At 43.8% G+C, this 17,527-nt stretch overlaps 1 protein-coding gene across 1 annotated transcript; it reads left to right on the plus strand.

The window, feature by feature from the left end:
* The first annotated feature begins 14,332 nt into the window (after window positions 1-14,332).
* Window positions 14,333-15,280, plus strand: LOC134371029 (olfactory receptor 2V2-like). Its single transcript, XM_063088015.1, has one exon. The coding sequence runs from the start codon at window positions 14,333-14,335 to the stop codon at window positions 15,278-15,280; it is 948 nt and encodes a 315-aa protein (XP_062944085.1).
* The last annotated feature ends 2,247 nt before the right edge of the window (window positions 15,281-17,527 follow it).

Consider the following 17,527-nt stretch of genomic DNA (forward strand, 5'->3'; position numbering starts at 1 on the left):
GTTTTGGGGGAATTTTGAATGGAGAAGTTGGGCTGGAGCTGGAGCCTGGAAAACAGTTAAGACTGTAGAGGAACAGAAGAGACAGAGTAAGTTCCAATGGGGCAAAATGCCACAAATAGAGTCAGCATAGCATTTATCGTTCACTGGGACACTCTTGAGAGTGAAAGGCAGTGCTGTCCGCTACGCTGGGATGACAGGCATAGTAACTGCAGACCACAGGACGGTGCACAACAAACTATGAAGTTCAGCGACCTTACAGAAGACCTTACAGTGTTTGGGACGGCAACAAGCTCCCATGCCACCGTCTGACTCTCCTGATTGTGGGTGCTCTTCTTTCCCTCTCGCCAGGTTATGAGACCCTGAGGGCTGGGACTGTGTTCAGTGCCCACCTTTGACTCAAGCACAGCCTCTCACTGGTCCTCCGCAGATCATGGGCGACCGATAAATGTAAGCTGCCTTGGAGCAGGGAAAGGAAAGGTGTGGATTGTGGGGTGCAGGAAGTATCCACAGAGCAGCCACAGGGGGAGACCCCATGAGGACCCTGAGGTCACTAGGGAAGTGCTGAAATGGGGGGTGTGGGGGTAGAGCACCAAGAACTTTCCCCGTGTTCCTGCATTCCTGTGCCCTGGCTGCTGCCTCCCCAGCAGTTTCCTCACACTGTCGCCACTGGCTCTGCTCCTGGTCCTGTCCCCAGGCTCGCTCTTTGGGTCTCTCTAATTGTAAGCTTCGGAGCTCCTGTTCCAGGGCTGAAGTTGGTGGGTAAGTACCTGCGTGGGTGGTAGGAGACAGCACTGCAACCAGGACGAGAGGCAGGGGCATTGTGGAAGGAGGGAAGGCCTCACTGGGTGGGCTCGGATGCACAGCTGCTGGCTCTGTCCCCACCTGCCCACCACCATCTCCTTGACTAAGTCCCCTTTGCCTCTCTCACCCTTTTGCTGAGAGGAGGCTGTTGTCTGACTGAGCCCCACTGTCTGAGCTGGAGAGGCCACAGGGAGGCTGAGGGTGACGTGGACACCCGAGAGGTTGGTGGGGGCTGGGAAGGAGGTCAGAGCTGAGGGGTGGGGACCTCCTCCCTGTCCCCTCTGACCCAGTAAGAGCAAACAGGGGAGAAGGATGATCAAATGATTTTGATGTTAGAAACTCCTCCACAGGGTATCTCTGCTGAACTTGTTATCTTGCAGGGGACCCACCCAAAGGGGAGCGAGGGTCTTTTTCTGTCACCACCCCCCCTTATCTCTTCCTGGCAGTTCCTGGAACTGGATGTTGGTTCATTTCCCCATTTTTATTTGTTTATCAGCATTTCCTCTTCCTCCTATTGTCTGCCTCCACCAGGACTTTTTTGTTTTTGTTTTTTCTTAACGGTGTGTGTGTGTGTGTGTGTGTGTGTGTGTGTGTGTGTGTGTGTGTGTGCGCGCGCGCGCGCGCGAGGGGCCATTCACCTTCTAGTGTTACGTCTCACCTCAGTCTTTTTTGTAGTCCTCTGCTTTTAATCTACTTCTGTTTCTTTCTTTCCTTTATGTTTTATTAAACTTTTCCTTTCCTCTCTCCCTCCATCTGTAGTCAGGGGGGCTCAGCTATGGGTCCCTGGGATGAAGAGTGGTCTATAACAGGACGACAAAGCACGAGTGGGGAGAAGGAAAGCTGAATGGCAGGAAGGAGGGGGCTGATATGGGCCAGAGAGTCATCCTGTCCCCCAGGGCAGATTGTGCAGATGCGGTGGCTTTTTTTATGTTGAAGAAGAAGAAGAAGCTACTAGCTAACACCCAGGAGAAGGGTCTGAAGGTAGAGAACAAGGAAAATGAGCATGTGAGATGTCAGAACAAATTCCTGGTTATATTGCATAACATAATTATTATTCATTCAACAAATATTTACTGAGAAGCAAATATATGACAGGCACTGTCCCACCATGAGCAAAAGTGGCATCAGGGAACATAGATTCTAGGAGGAAAAGCAGAAAACAAACAAATCTAAATGAACAAAATTTAACATACCTGATGGTTTTTTGTGCAATGGGAAAAATAAGGCAGGGGAGGGATTGGGGAGGAAGGATTTCAACTCTAAGCAGGGTATGAGGGGAAGCCTTCACTGAGAACGTGAAGAGGAAGTGAGCAAACAAGGCAGAACATGTCTGGGAAGAACCCCTGTGAGCAGGTAAGAGCAAGCGCCAACGCCCCCATGGCTGGTGTCATCTGCCCGCTGTGTGGGAGGAACTACAGGGCGGCCAGTGGGACTGGAGTGGAGGAATCCCAGGGAGCACAGAAGGAAAGGAGGTGTGGGGTGAGGCAGGGCCCACTGGTGAAAGTCTTGCTTTTATATTGGGAGCACTTTAGCCATTATTTTTAAAGAGAGAGGTTTACGCCAGTGCTTTATGGCGAATAGACTCGGGTAGAGGCAAAGGTGGAACTGGGTGGACAGTCTAGTTAGGGACTACTGCTGTCCTCTAGAGGAGCTAAGGAAATGGTGTCACACAGTGGGAGTTAGCAGGAATGTGAAGTTATCAGGGGTGGCTATGCTTTGGAAGAAGAGCCAGCAGGGGGTTGTGATGATTGGGATGTGTGTGTGAGAGGAGAGGACTCAAGAATAACCAAAGTGTTGCATGCTGGGCAACTGGACAGACCTGTCATTAACTGAGCTGTGAAGGAGGTGAGGATTCTGCTTGGTCACTTTGGGAAATGGACATCCAGGGGAGATACTGAGTACACAGTGGACATAAGAATCTGAGTTCAAGGGAGCCATCCAGAATGGAGAAACAAATGTCCTCAGTGATCTACGTAGTATTATGTGAGTTACATTTGCAGAACCTTTCCTGGAAATCTCCACGCAAACTCTGTCATCAGAGGCGTACAGGAGTGCCACAATGATGCCCCTTCTACAGAGGATACAGCCACAGCTGCAGAGGCTCAGCGTGCTGGACATGGTTCAGCTGGTGAGGGTGGAGCTGGGTCTTGGACCCAGGGCTTCAGATGTCCTTCCTGGTTTTTTATTTGCTGTTTCTGCACAGAAAGTCTTTTCTAGGGAAAGTGACTTGTTACGTGTGCTGTGTTTCTGATGAGATAGAGAAGTGTGAAAATTGTGGGAAGGGATGAAAGAACAGAGAGAGAGAGAGAGGCAGCCTCTGGTTGAAGGTGCATGCGGCCAAGTACCTCTGCACATGATGGGTAGGGCCAGGTGTCCTCAGCACAAGAACAACTTCTGCTGTGAGATGTAGCAGCACCTCGTTTATTTTGCTTGTTGGTTAAGCCTGGGGCTGATAGGGCCAAGGTAGTTCTTGATGGCTGTAGGAACAGTGACTTGCTCCTACGGAGCCACCCCCATGAACATCATACCTGGGTGTTGTTGGCAGCAATGGCAGGCACCTAGGCACATTTTCTAGGGTATGTGTCAGGAGCCACGACATGTTCCCTTCTGTAGGGACACAGATCAAGCGGCACACCTCCATGGTCATGGATCGGGGCAAGCCCATTTTAGTTGAGGACATGACCCTGGGGGTTTGCAAAAGAACATATTCTGTGGAGTTGCCTCATTTCTTCTTTACAGCGAGGTAAGGTGGACCTGAATACACCAGCACACAAATGTCTCATGCATGCAGCTACCATCAATTTGTGGAGCTCATCCTTGTCTGTTGTAAATACCTGAAGATATTTCTCATGTTATCACTCACTGTCCCTCAGAAAGGAATCTAACAGGAATCTAAAGGAATCTAATGAGCTCCTGTTACATTCAGACACGAACAAGTTCCTGCAATTAAAGGGGACGCCTTCTGCTTTCAGAAAATGGAAATTGCAGCTGCACATCACCGCAGAGGAACCCCTTGCTCTCATGGTGCTCATCTTCTAGTGGGAGAGATGACAATAGAAATAAAAGAAATCAACAGATGAGTAAGCATACAGAATATCAAGGGGTGATAAAAGCTGTGGAGTTAAATAAAGCAGGGAAGGAGTGGAGCCTGGGGCACTTTGCAGAGAAGTTCTCAATGACCAGATAACACTGGGTGAAGATCTGAAATGAGAGTGTGGATAACTGTGGGAGGATGCTCCGTAAAGAGGGTAAAGGTCCTAAGGTAGGAGTGTGTCTGTCTTGCTCCAGGAGAAAAATAAAGGGGGCAACGTCGGGGTGTTGGCTATCGGAGGGGCAATGGGGGGGATTGTGTAGCGTGTTTGGGGCCTTGCATGCATTTGGCCTTGCTCTGAGTGTGGTGGAAGCCGGTGGTGTATCTTCAGCACAAGACTGACATCATCTGACAAGTTCCAGATGATGGCTTAACTCTCCAGCTACTGGGTGGAGAAGTGGGGGAAACAACTGGGATGTGTTGTGAACCACAACTGCAACCCAAGGCTGCGCATTCTTTGTGGCAAATGAGTGTGATGTGAAAGACCACAGGGGAAGGGATCACCTGGCATGGGGATACATTGGGGACCTCTGAGCGGCAAAATCAGATTTGATCTCAGCCCTGAAGAACACCAGCATTAATAAGATGAGAAGGGTTTTCAACATGGCGGCGGCTGGCGCGGAGTAGCTGAGGTGGAAAAGGTGGCCACTGGGCCTCAGGCAGCCGGGAAACTTGTGGACCTTCCTCTTGCCATCTCTTAAGGGAGGACTGCTGCTGCTGGCCGGTCGTGGGGGGTGACCGCCACTTTGCCCCCGGCAGGAGAGGCTGCCTCATTTACAGGCAACAGCTTTGAAGTGTGGAGCAGGAAAAGAACTGTTTCTTAGCTGCAAAAGCGAGTCTCGAAACAGGGAATGCGGCGCCAGGGCTGCTGTGGATGCAGACAGGATCCCGGAGGCCGGGGCCATGCTGAAGGTGGCCAGCTGCCCTATTCAGGATTCGAGGGTTCAGGCCGGCATTAAAGAAGATTCCTGGGAGTGCCCGAGCCGCGCCGCGACTGAACAGCCCGAGGCGGCAGCGGCCGAGAACTGGGAAGGCAACAAACCAGAGACAGAGAGCGAGCACCCGACCTGGCACAGCACTGTGAGTGACCCCTGGCACAGCTCTGTTCGGGGGGTGGATGCCCACCAGGCTCCCGCCTGCACCACCAGGCCACTCACCGCCCCGGTGCTGCCTCCATTTTCCCAGGTGCGGGCAGCCCCGCCCAGCTCGACCATCACTGAGCCCTCCCACTTCCTTGGCCTGGCGCGGGGCTTTCCGGAGCCTGCAGACCGGCCTCCGCTCCCACTCCCTCCGCGGTTCTCTGGCGGGGCTGGTGGCGGGGGGCGTCCCCGGCCAGTGTCGGGAGGGCAAGGAAGTATGGGCGGGCCGACTGTCACTCCACCACACCCTGGACTCCGGCCCCAGGTAAACTCCCTGTTACTGGGAGGCAGATACCATCTCTGCGGCCACCAGTTTGGAAAAAAGCCTAACGAATTTCTGGTTGGGAATAGTGTGGTAGGAGAGTTCCCAGGCCCGCTTGAACCTGCCGGAGACCAGGCTGCAGGTGGGCGCTAGACTCAGTTTATACCGGGGGGATACAAAGGTGAACAAGACCCAAGAAAGATCTACATAGTGCTACAAAGGCACCCAGAGAGACCGGTCGTCTGTGCCTAGCAGAAACCTGGTAGACTTCCTGGGCGAGGCGGTGCCGAGCAGGATCTTGAAGGCCCAGCTGATAGACGAGGGGTGCAGAAGACACACCCCAGCCCAGCACAGTGCGCACAGAGTGGGGAGACATGCGGCCAGGGAGGCGGAGACTCGACAGAAACCACACACCCTGTGGGGTCGCCACTGCATGATCTAACAGCCTGGGCCAGAGCACACAGAACAGGGAGAAATCCTGCACAGGAAGTGAAAGCTCAATAGCGATCACACACCCTGTGGTATGTGATCCACCAGCCCAGCAGAGTCCAAGCTGACCAGAAAGGTGGCTCCCCGGAGAAGCCCAAGACCTGAGGCAACCACACACACAAGGCACTAGAGGCCAACTGAGCAGTCACGGAGGTAGCCATACCAAATTGGCAACCACAGCAGCATCCTAGTTAGTCATTAGTCTCAAACCAGTGGACTGTGAAACCCCCTGCCACAATGAATAAACACCAAAAAAAAGATACCAGAAATACAAAAAATCAAGAAAGTACACCACCAAAAGTTAATAAATCTCAAACTCTAGATCCTATAGAACAAGAAGCCCTTGAAATAACTGACAAGGAATTTCGAGTGATAATTCTAAGGAAACTGAATGAGATACAAGAAAACTCAGCTAGACATCATGATGAAATGAGGAAAAGTATACAGGATCTGAAAGAGGAAATGTATAAGGAAATCAATGTCCTGAAAAAAAATGTAGCAGAACTTGCTGAACTGAAGAAGTTATTCAACGAAATAAAAAACACAACGGAGAGTTTAACCAGCAGGCTTGTCGAAGTTGAAGAGAGAACCTCTGAACTTGAAGATGGGCCGTTTGAAATAACACAAGCAGACAAAAAGAAAGAAAAAAGAATCAAGGACATTGAAGAAAATCTGAGAGAGATATCAGACAACCTTAAGCTATCAAATATCCGAGTCATGGGTATTCCAGAAGGGGAGGAAAATGGAGATTCCATTGAAAACATATTCAACAAAATAGTGGCAGAAAACTTCCCAGGTATAGGAAAAATCACAGATCTTCAGATCCAGGAAGCTCAACGATCTCCAAATGTATTCAACCCAAAAAGACCTTCTCCAAGACATGTCATAGTCAAATTGGCAAAACTCAGAGACAAAGAGAGAATCTTAAAAGCTGCAAGAGAGAAGCGTCAAATCACCTATAAGGGAGCCCCAATCAGGTTAACATTAGACTTTTCATCACAAACCCTAAAAGCTAGAAAGGAATGGGATGATATTTTCAAAATACTAAAAGACAAAGATTGCCAGCCAAGAATACTCTACCCTGCAAGGCTATCCTTCCGAAATGAGGGGCAAATAGTATATTTCTCAGACAAACAAAAACTGCGGGAGTTCACTACCACACAACCACCCTTACAAGAAATCCTCAAGGGAGTACTGGGTTTGGTTCCTGAAAAATAACTACCACTGCTATAAAAACCCAAGAAAAATCTAAACCCGCTAGTATAATGAACATGGCATTCATGAAGAGAAAACAAGCTAACAAAAACACTATCTACAACCTAAGGAACCAACAAACACAGAAAACAAATAGTAAATCAGAAAGCAAGGAACAAAAGACACCTAAGACAACCAAACAACCAATAAAATGCAAGAAATAAATCAACACCTTTCAATAACAACTCTTAATGTAAAAGGCTTAAATTCCCCAATTAAAAGACACAGACTGGCTGACTGGATCAAAAAGCAGGACCCAACTATATGCTGCCTACAAGAGACCCACTGCACCCATAAAGATTCACACAGACTAAGAGTGAAAGGATGGAAAAAGATTTACCATGCAAACAGAAAAGAAAAACGAGCTGGAGTAGCTATTCTTATATCTGACAAAATAGACTTTAAACTAAAAACCATAAAAAGAGACAATGAGGGAAACTACTTAATGATAAAAGGTCTGATCCATCAAAAAGACATAACAATCATAAATACGTATGCACCCAATGTTGGAGCAGCCAGATTTATAAAACAAACTCTATTAGACCTAAAGAAGGAAATAGACACTAATACCATAATAGCAGGGGACCTGAACACCCCACTGTCAATATTAGACAGATCATTTAGGCAAAGAATCAGTAGAGAAACACAAGATCTAAACAAGACTCTAGACCAATTGGAATTGGCAGATATCTACAGAACATTCCACCCAACAACCTCAGAATATTCATTTTTCTCATCAGCACATGGATCATTCTCCAGGATAGATCACATATTAGGTCACAAATCAAGTCTCAATAAAATCAAAAAAATTGGAATTATCCCATGTATCTTCTCAGACCACAATGGATTAAAACTAGAAATTAATAACAAACGAAACTCTGGAAACTATACAAACACATGGAAATTAAACAGCATTCGACTTAATGACATATGGGTCCAAGAAGAAATCAATCAGGAAATCAAAAAATTTATTGAAACTAATGAAAACAATGATACATCATACCAAAACCTGTGGGATACTGCAAAAGCAGTATTGAGGGGAAAATTTATTGCATTAAACGCTCACTTCAGAAGAATAGAAAGATGGCAAGTGAACCTAACACTTCACCTTAAAGAACTAGAAAAACAAGAACAATCCAAACCTAAAGTTAGCAGACGGAAAGAAATCATTAAGATCAGAGCAGAACTGAATGAAATTGAAAACCAAAAAACAATTCAAAAGATCAACGAATCAAAAAGTTGGTTTTTTGAAAAGATAAATAAAATAGACAAACCATTAGCGTGTCTAACAAAAAAAAGAAGAGAGAAGACTCAAATAACAAAAATTAGAAATGAAAAAGGCGATATTACAACTGATTCATCTGAAATACAAGGAATCATTCGAGACTACTATAAACAACTATATGCCAACAAATTTGAAAATCTGGACGAAATGGATAAATTTCTGGACACACACAAGCTCCCAAAACTGAACCATGAAGACGTAGAAAGTTTGAACAGACCAATAACAATAAAGGAGATTGAAGCTGTTATCAGAAGGCTCCCAACAAAGAAAAGCCCAGGACCAGATGGATTCACAGCAGAATTTTACCAAACATTCAAAGAGGAATTGTCACCGATTCTTTACAAACTATTCCAAAAGATTGAAACGGACGCAAATCTCCCAAACTCATTCTATGAAGCAAACATCATCCTGATACCAAAACCAGGTAAAGATATAACCAAAAAAGAAAACTACAGTCCAATATCCTTGATGAATATAGATGCAAAAATCCTCACTAAAATACTAGCAAACAGAATACAGCTACACATACGTAAAATTATTCATCACGATCAAGTGGGATTCATCCCAGGGATGCAAGGTTGGTTCAACATACGCAAATCAATAAATGTGATACACCATATTAATAAACTCAAACACAAGAACCATATGATCATCTCCATAGATGCTGAAAAAGCATTTGATAAAGTTCAGCACTCGTTCATGACAAAGACCCTCTATAAGTTAGGTATAGAGGGAAAGTATCTCAACATAATTAAAGCCATATATGCCAAACCTACAGCCAATATCATCCTGAATGGGGAAAAGCTGAAAGCTTTTCCTTTAAGAACAGGAACTAGACAAGGATGCCCACTCTCACCACTCCTATTCAACATAGTGTTGGAAGTACTAGCCAGAGCAATCAAAGAAGAGAAGGAAATAAAGGGCATCCAGATTGGAAAAGATGAAGTCAAACTGTCCCTGTTTGCAGATGACATGATCCTATATATCGAACAGCCTAAAACCTCTACAAAAAAAACTCTTGGAATTGATAAATGATTTCAGCACAGTAGCAGGATACAAAATCAACACACAAAAATCAGTAGCATTTCTTTTCTCCAATAGTGAACATGCAGCACGAGAAATCAAGAAAGCCTGCCCATTTACAATAGCCACCAAAAAAATAAAATACTTAGGAATTGAGTTAACCAAGGAGGTGAAAAATCTCTATAATGAGAACTACAAACTGCTGCTGAGAGAGATTAGAGAGGATACAAGAAGATGGAAAGCTATACCGTGCTCTTGGATTGGAAGAATCAACATAGTGAAAATGTCCATACTACCCAAAGTGATATACAAATTCAATGCAATCCCCATCAAAATTCCAAAGACATTTTTCTCAGAAATGGAAAAAACTATCCAGACATTTATATGGAACAATAAAAGACCACGCATAGCCAAAGCAATGCTGAGCTAAAAAATTAAAGCTGGAGGCATAACACTACCTGACTTTAAGCTATACTACAAAGCTATAATAACCAAAACAGTATGGTACTGGCATAAAAACAGACACACTGACCAATGGAATAGAATAGAGAATCCAGAAATCTACCCACACACTTACTGCCATCTGATCTTTGACAAAGGCACCAAGCCTATTCACTGGCGAAGGGACTGCCTCTTCAGCAAATGGTGCTGGGATAACTGGATATCCATATGCAGGAGAATGAAACTAGATCCATACCTCTCGCCGTATACTAAAATCAACTCAAAATGGATTAAGGATTTAAATATACACACTGAAACAATAAAACTTCTTAAAGAAAACATAGGAGAAACACTTCAGGAAATAGGACTGGGCACAGACTTCATGAATACGACCCCCAAAGCACGGGCAACCAAAGGAAAAATAAACAAATGGGATTATATCAAACTAAAAAGCTTCTGCACAGCAAAAGAAACAATTAAAAGAGTTAAAAGACAACCAACAGAGTGGGAGAAAATATTTGCAAAATATATATCTGACAAAGGATTAATATCCAGAATATATAAGGAACTCAAACAACTGTACAAGAAGAAAACAAGCAACCCAATTAAAAAATGGGCAAAAGAGCTAAATAGGCATTTCTCTAAGGAAGATATCCAAATGGCCAACAGACATATGAAAAAATGCTCAACATCACTCAGCATCCGGGAAATGCAAATCAAAACCACATTGAGATACCATCTAACCCCAGTTAGGATGGCTAAAATCCAAAAGACTATGAACGATAAATGCTGGCAAGGCTGCGGAGAAAAAGGAACTCTCATACATTGTTGGTGGGACTGCAAAATGGTGCAGCCTCTATGGAAAATGGTATGGAGGTCCCTCAAACAATTGCAGATAGATCTACCATACGACCCAGCTATCCCACTGTTGGGAATATACCCAGAGGAATGGAAATCATCAAGTCGAAGGTATACCTGTTTCCCAATGTTTATCACAGCACTCTTTACAATAGCCAAGAGTTGGAACCAGCCCAAATGCCCATCATCAGATGAGTGGATACGGAAAATGTGGTACATCTACCCAATGGAATACTACTCAGCTATAAAAACGAATGAAATACTGCCATTTGCAACAACATGGATGGACCTTGAGAGAATTATATTAAGTGAAACAAGTCAGGCACAGAAAGAGAAATACCACATGTTCTCACTTATTGGTGGGAGCTAAAAATTAATATATAAATTCACACACACACACACACACACACACACACACACACAAAAACCGGGGGTGGGGGAGAAGATATAACAACCACAATTATTTGAAGTTGATACGACAAGCAAACAGAAAGGACATTGTTGGGGGGGAGGGGGGGAGGGAGAAGGGAGGGAGGTTTAGGTGATGGGGAGCAATAATCAGCCACAATGTATATCGACAAAATAAAATTTTTAAAAAAATTTTTTTTTTAAATAAATAAAATAAATTTTAAAAAAATTTTTTTTAAAAAAGAAAGATGTTAAAACAAAACAAGAGGAAATGAAAAGAAAAACAAATAAACAAACAACTATGATTATCAAAAAAAAATAAATAAATAAGATGAGAAGGAGTGATACTGCTTTTGTAGGTTGTGCAGGTGGGAAATACAGCTTAGTTTTTTGTTTTAGATGACAGTGAGACATGTGATTGTGCATACAGGGGGTCTTCAAAAAGTTCATGGAAGAATTCAGATTATCTTTTCTTTTTTTTTTCTTTTTTTTTTTTTTTTTTAAAGATGACCGGTAAGGGGATCTTAACCCTTGACTTTTTGGTGTTGTCAGCACCACGCTCACCCAGTGAGCTAACCGGCCATCCCTATATGGGATCCGAACCCGTGGCCTTGGTGTTATCAGCACCACACTCTCCCGAGTGAGCCACGGGCCGGCCCCAGATTATCTTTTAATTCAATTTTCCACAAACTCTTTGAAGTACCTTCATATTCCACTGAGAAGTGGTAGTTTGAGGCTGGGGCTTGGAAGGGGTGTTGGGATGCAATGAAGATTCTGCCTTCATTTAGAGAGATGCTCACGTGGATTCTTTGGTTCCTCCACCTCAGCTGCATTATCATCACTTTGAGGCTGTTTCCTGAATTCAGCAGGCCCAAAGATGTAATTGTAATTTTCATCTAGGTTTGAGGAATCGCATTTGTCCAGTGCGACTCACAAGACAGGAACTGAATAACCATAACTGATAAAGCATTCATCACTTAATGCGTGACAATGTGAGCTGTATCTGACAGGAAACCAGTACTGTAGCTTGGCAAAAGCATCTCCAATTTTCAAGAGATTATGGCTACTGGGTGGGCCAAGAATTTAAGGAAAGGGAATTGGAAGCTTCTAACTGAGAATTTCTCCAAGGCAAAGTAGCTTGTGCTTCTCAGGATATTTTTTCCCAGTAACAGCCTGACATAAAGTAAAGTATCTTGAACTTAGACTCAAAAGTCCCCTTCTCAAGTCTTGGTTCTACATTTACTAAACTTGGGCAATCCAGCCAACTCCTCAGAGCCTCCGTTTCCTCGTTTGTAAAAGAGGGTCTATTTTAACAGTCACCGTATCTTCATTGCAGAATCACTATGAAGCCATATGGGAAATGGATGTGAGTACTGTGGGATGCAAAAGTTGAACATGGTTTTTACTGATTGTGTATTGCCTGTCACTAGAGCGAGCAGGGACCTGCCTCTTCCCAGCAGATTAGAGATAGACTGACAAATTCAAAATATTTGATTCTTAGTGGTCTAGGCTCCACGTGAATCAACAACTTGTATGACACTATTATTTGTTCAAATTAATCAGAGCCCAGTTTATTTGTATCAGCAATCAGGATTTGCAACTGGAACCTAAAAGGAAGTGATAGGCAGCCTCTAAGAGGGTCCTGTTTCTGGGTATTCCTCACCCCTTGAGTGTGGGCTGGATTCAGTGACTCACTTCTAAAGAGTACAATACAATGAACTAGTGGAGTGTGACTTCTGATGTTAAGTTACAAAAGATTCGACTTTTAACTAGGGTGCTTTTGCTCCCATTCTCTCGTGGATCACTCACCCTGGGAGAAGTCAACCTTGAAGTTAAGAGACATTCTGTGTGGAAGGAACAAGGCTGCCAACAGCCACAGGAGTGACCTTGGAGTGGAGCCTCTTCCAGTCAAGCCTTGAGAGCACTGCACCTGGCCGACAGCTTCACGGTAACCTCAGGAGACCCCTTACCCCAGAGGCACCCAGATAAGATGAAGCCAGATCCCTGACCCACAGAACTGTGAGATAATAAATATTTCTTTTTGTATTTCAAGCTGCTGAAATTTGGAGTGTTTTGTGACACATTAGATCACAAATATAAAAATTAAAGAGGGCTGGCCCGTGGCTCATTTGAAAGAGTGTGGTGCTGATAACACCAAGGCCACGGGTTCGGATCCCTATATAGGGATGGCCGGTTTGCTCCCTTGGGAGAGCGTGGTGCTGACAACACCAAGCCAAGGGTTAAGATCTCCTCACCCCTCATCTTTTTTAAAAAGAAAAATAAATTAAATTAAATTAAAGAGAAAATACTGCACTATTGTGCTACTTGCAGTACCATGAAAATGCCTGATAGTGCAGCCCTGGAGAGATAAAGGGACAAGTGAGATTGGAAGGTTATGAGAGAGAGAATAGGGAAAGGAAAAAATAAATACTGGAAAGGCCTTTGAGGGTAAAGATACAGTTCAACTTGGTGAGAGTGTGGGGCCAATGGTGGAAGAGTTATGGTTTTGGAATTATTTATTGGAGTCAGTTGTTTGGAATTATTTATTCTTTTACTTGCTTGGGTTCAGATAATTTAACTATCACCAAGAAAGCTTTGTCTTTTCTGATATGCATGATTTTCTTTCTCTCTTGATTTGGCTATGTTCATGGAAAATTAGATCATATCTCTGTTTCCCTTTCATGATAAAATGCTTAGAACAAATTCTTGACCAAAGATCAAGGGATTTGGTACTAGAGGAGCACTACTTTTTATCTATGCTATAAACATAACAGAGTGGTTAGCATGACAAAACTCTCAGGACATGTAGAAAGACATAGAGACTTAAGAAAAACTCATGCTTCACTCCTTCCCCTTTCTATGACACATATAAGTTATCTCTTGGGAAGGAAATGGTCCCAGCCCTATTAAACATATGTGATCCCATATAAAAGACTGAGTATTATATGGTAAAGCCAAGACTTTGCCTGCACAGGGGGACTGTCTGAAGGTCCTATCACACATGAAATAACTCAGTTTGTACTCGTCTTGTGAAGGATACGTACCAATACAGAGACGTAGTTCAATTCTATGAGCTAAGAGGGCGCCTATTGCTGTGTCACGGGGATACAAAAAAGTGTCTCCTTGTACATAGATCCCAAAGCTGACGTTGTTGAGGCCTGATGAGTTGCAGACAGAACGGTGCACTGACAATGTGGAATGCAGAGGCCAAAAAAGAAATGTCAGTCAATCTAATATGTTTTTGTCCATGTTCTCAGGTGACCCGGAACAACAACGGAGTCATGGAGACATTGTTGAACCAATCATCCACAGATGACTTTGTCCTCTTGGACATCTTCTCCCACAGTCAAACTGATCCCATTCTTTTCTCTGTGGTCATGACAGTCATCACAGTGACCCTTTCTGGGAATGTTCTCCCCATCACCCTCATCTGCATAGATCCTCGACTTCATACACCCATGTCCTTCTTCCTCAGCCAGCTCTCTCTCATGGGCCTCATGTTGGTCTGTACCAATGTGCCGAAGATGGCAGGTAACTTCCTATCTGGCAGTAAGTCCATCTGCTTTGGGGGTTGTGGCATACACATTGGCTTCTTTGTCTGTCTTGTGAGATCTGAGGGGCTCTTGCTGGGACTCGTGGCTTATGACTGCTCTGTGGCCATTAGCCACCCACTTCACTATCCCATCCTCATGAATCAGGGGATCTGTCTCCAGATTGCTGGGAGCTCCTGGACCTTTGGGATAATAGATGGCTTGATCCAGATGGTGGTAGTAATGACCTTTCCCTGCTGTGGCTTGAGGGAGGTAAACCACTTCTTCTGTGAGGTGCTATCTTTTTTGAAGCTGGCCTGTGTAGACACATCTCTTTTTGAGAAGGTGGTATTTGTTTGCTGTGTCTTTATGCTTCTCTTTCCCTTTTCCATCATCATGGCCTCCTATTCTCACATCCTGGGGACTGTGCTCCGCATGTGCTCTGCTCAGGCCCATAAAAAGGCTCTGGCCACCTGTTCCTCCCACCTGACAGCTGTCTCCCTCTTCTATGGGGCAGCCATGTTCATCTACCTGAGACCTAGGTGCTACCGGGCCCTTAGCCATGACAAGGTGGTCTCTGTCTTCTGCACAGTCCTTACTCCTATGCTTAACCCCCTCATTTATAGCTTGAGGAACCATGAGGTGATGGGGTCACTGAGGAAGGGGCTGGACCATTGCAGGACTGGCAGCCAGCACTGAAGATCCAGGGTCTGGTGCCTGGCCCTGCCACCTCTTGGCTCTGGGATGTCAGGTAAATAATTCACTCATTGTGAGACTAAGTTTTCTTATTAATAAGGAGAATCATGACACCTGCAGACTTGGAAACATCCTTTTAAACTCTAAATCAGTACTCTCTTTCTCTAGTGGAAAATGAACTTTTTTCCCCTGAACTTTTGAGGACTGTTTATTTTGTTAAATACACTAAAAAGGCTTTGTAAACTCAAGCACTGTGCAGAAATAAGGCATTGTGATTGTTAACACTTATTATCTAAAACTGGAATTAGTGTTATTAGCAGAGGACTCCCTGAGCTGAACTTCCTAACTCTTCTTGCTATTACCTACCATTTATTCAGAGCTTATTATATGCCAAGCACCATGCTATGTGCTTCATGTGTATATGTAGATATCACTTGTCTCTTATTTATATAATGTTTCACAATACACAAATAAAGCTTCTCACTTGTATCTTAAATGAACAACTTCCAGATGGCAGAAAATAAACCTATAAAATTCTCTTTGAAGAGTTCCCACCCTCCATACTGCATAACTAGAAACTTTATAAAGACTTCTTCAAAGAATAAAAGTACAAAGTCTTTGAGATCCATGAGGAACAGGGTAAAGCCTTGCTTATTTGTTTATTTGGTGTCTAGCACATACAAAAAACACACGAAAGTGCTGTGTACATACACCCCTCTAGCAAAATTTGCTACTTTGTGTCACTTTAGTTTCTGTAGAAAGAAAATTGTCTACACTATTTCCCCATTGGAGGATTAAGACTGGAACATTACGACAGAATTTGACTGTTATTTGAAAACTTATTTTCAAATATTTCTATTTGAACTATTTGCATGATTTGTATCCATCTTCTAAGCTCTGTACCAGTCTTTTGTACATATTTGCAATAAATTATCTTTTCCTGGGAAAAATTGTCCCTGTTTATTGCAGAGAGAAAAGAGAGGACAGAACTGGGTTCTTGGAATTAGACTAAACTGCAGGAAGGTGTTTGCTCATTTTCTTCCTTTGAAGATTGTGGAGGGCAGTGGCACTAATAACCACAATTTTTAGGACCATGGTGCATCGACTTTTTTTTTTTTTTTTTTTGGCGAGATTAGATTGTGAATTCAGCTTAATTCTCACAACACAAATTTTGTTGTGAACATCATTATTTCCATCTTACAGATGAGAAAACTGGGGCTCAGACTGGTTAAGTCCTTTGCCCCACTCCCCACTTTTCCTCTCCACCTCCCCATTGGAGGGATTTGTTTGTTGGAGCAGCTAAGATGAGCAGAGAACTTTGCAGGAGGCACCTTTCCCTTGGAGGTTTAATTGCCAGAGGAGGGATCTCCTAAGACTTATGAAAACGGAAGCAAGTTTCCTTAGTCAAAGAGGTGCAACGTTTTTCATTGGGTAGATATAAAACAATTTATTTTTACTAATCCCTTACTGATACCACTTAGGTAGTACCCAATCTGCCAAATTAATGTTAAGCTCTGTAATATTAAATATTTTACTGGTTATTCCTCATTCTTATCCCATCTTTTTGCCCTGTCCAAATTTCAATTTGGCCCAAATTCTCCTCTGTCAGGAAGCATTCTCTGATTAAACCCACACCCACTCAGAACTCTGTAGGATTTTGTATCCCTCAACCCATCAGTTCCTTGAGTGTTTCAGCCAGAACTATGTATCTGTAACCACTGAACTTCTGAAATGGAAAAAAATTCAGAGTTAATCAGCCCCTTTCCAGGGAGGCAGGGATTTGCACTACAATTATACAAACAAAAGTTTTACAGCCTTTGCTTAATCAGCCCAGAGATGGGGGTGTTCCTATTTTATTTTATTTGTGGGGTATTTTTATTTTTTTGTTTTTGGCATAGACTTTGTGTCCTTAATTCATTTCCTGGACAAGGACCAGGTTTTCAGTTGACAAATACCTACTGATCCTTATGAGCACCCAGAAATGTAGTAAATTCTGGATCACAGAAGAGGTCCCACAATATAAAAATTGCTTTACATCTTCAGTTGCAGACTGTGTATGTATTTGTGTAATTTATTAAAGCTAATCTGAAAGCTCCATAAGAGCAGGGATTGTGTCTGTCATGTTCACATTATGTCCCATATTCTGACCCTCCAAGAGTCTAGAAGGAACATCTACTGTTGGGACTTCAGGGGATCGGAGATTATTACCCTCCTCACCAGCAAAACAAGAGGCCACAGGAGGGCAGCAGA

This window comes from Cynocephalus volans, chromosome 2 (genome assembly GCF_027409185.1).
Source record: "Cynocephalus volans isolate mCynVol1 chromosome 2, mCynVol1.pri, whole genome shotgun sequence".
Taxonomy (NCBI): domain Eukaryota; kingdom Metazoa; phylum Chordata; class Mammalia; order Dermoptera; family Cynocephalidae; genus Cynocephalus; species Cynocephalus volans.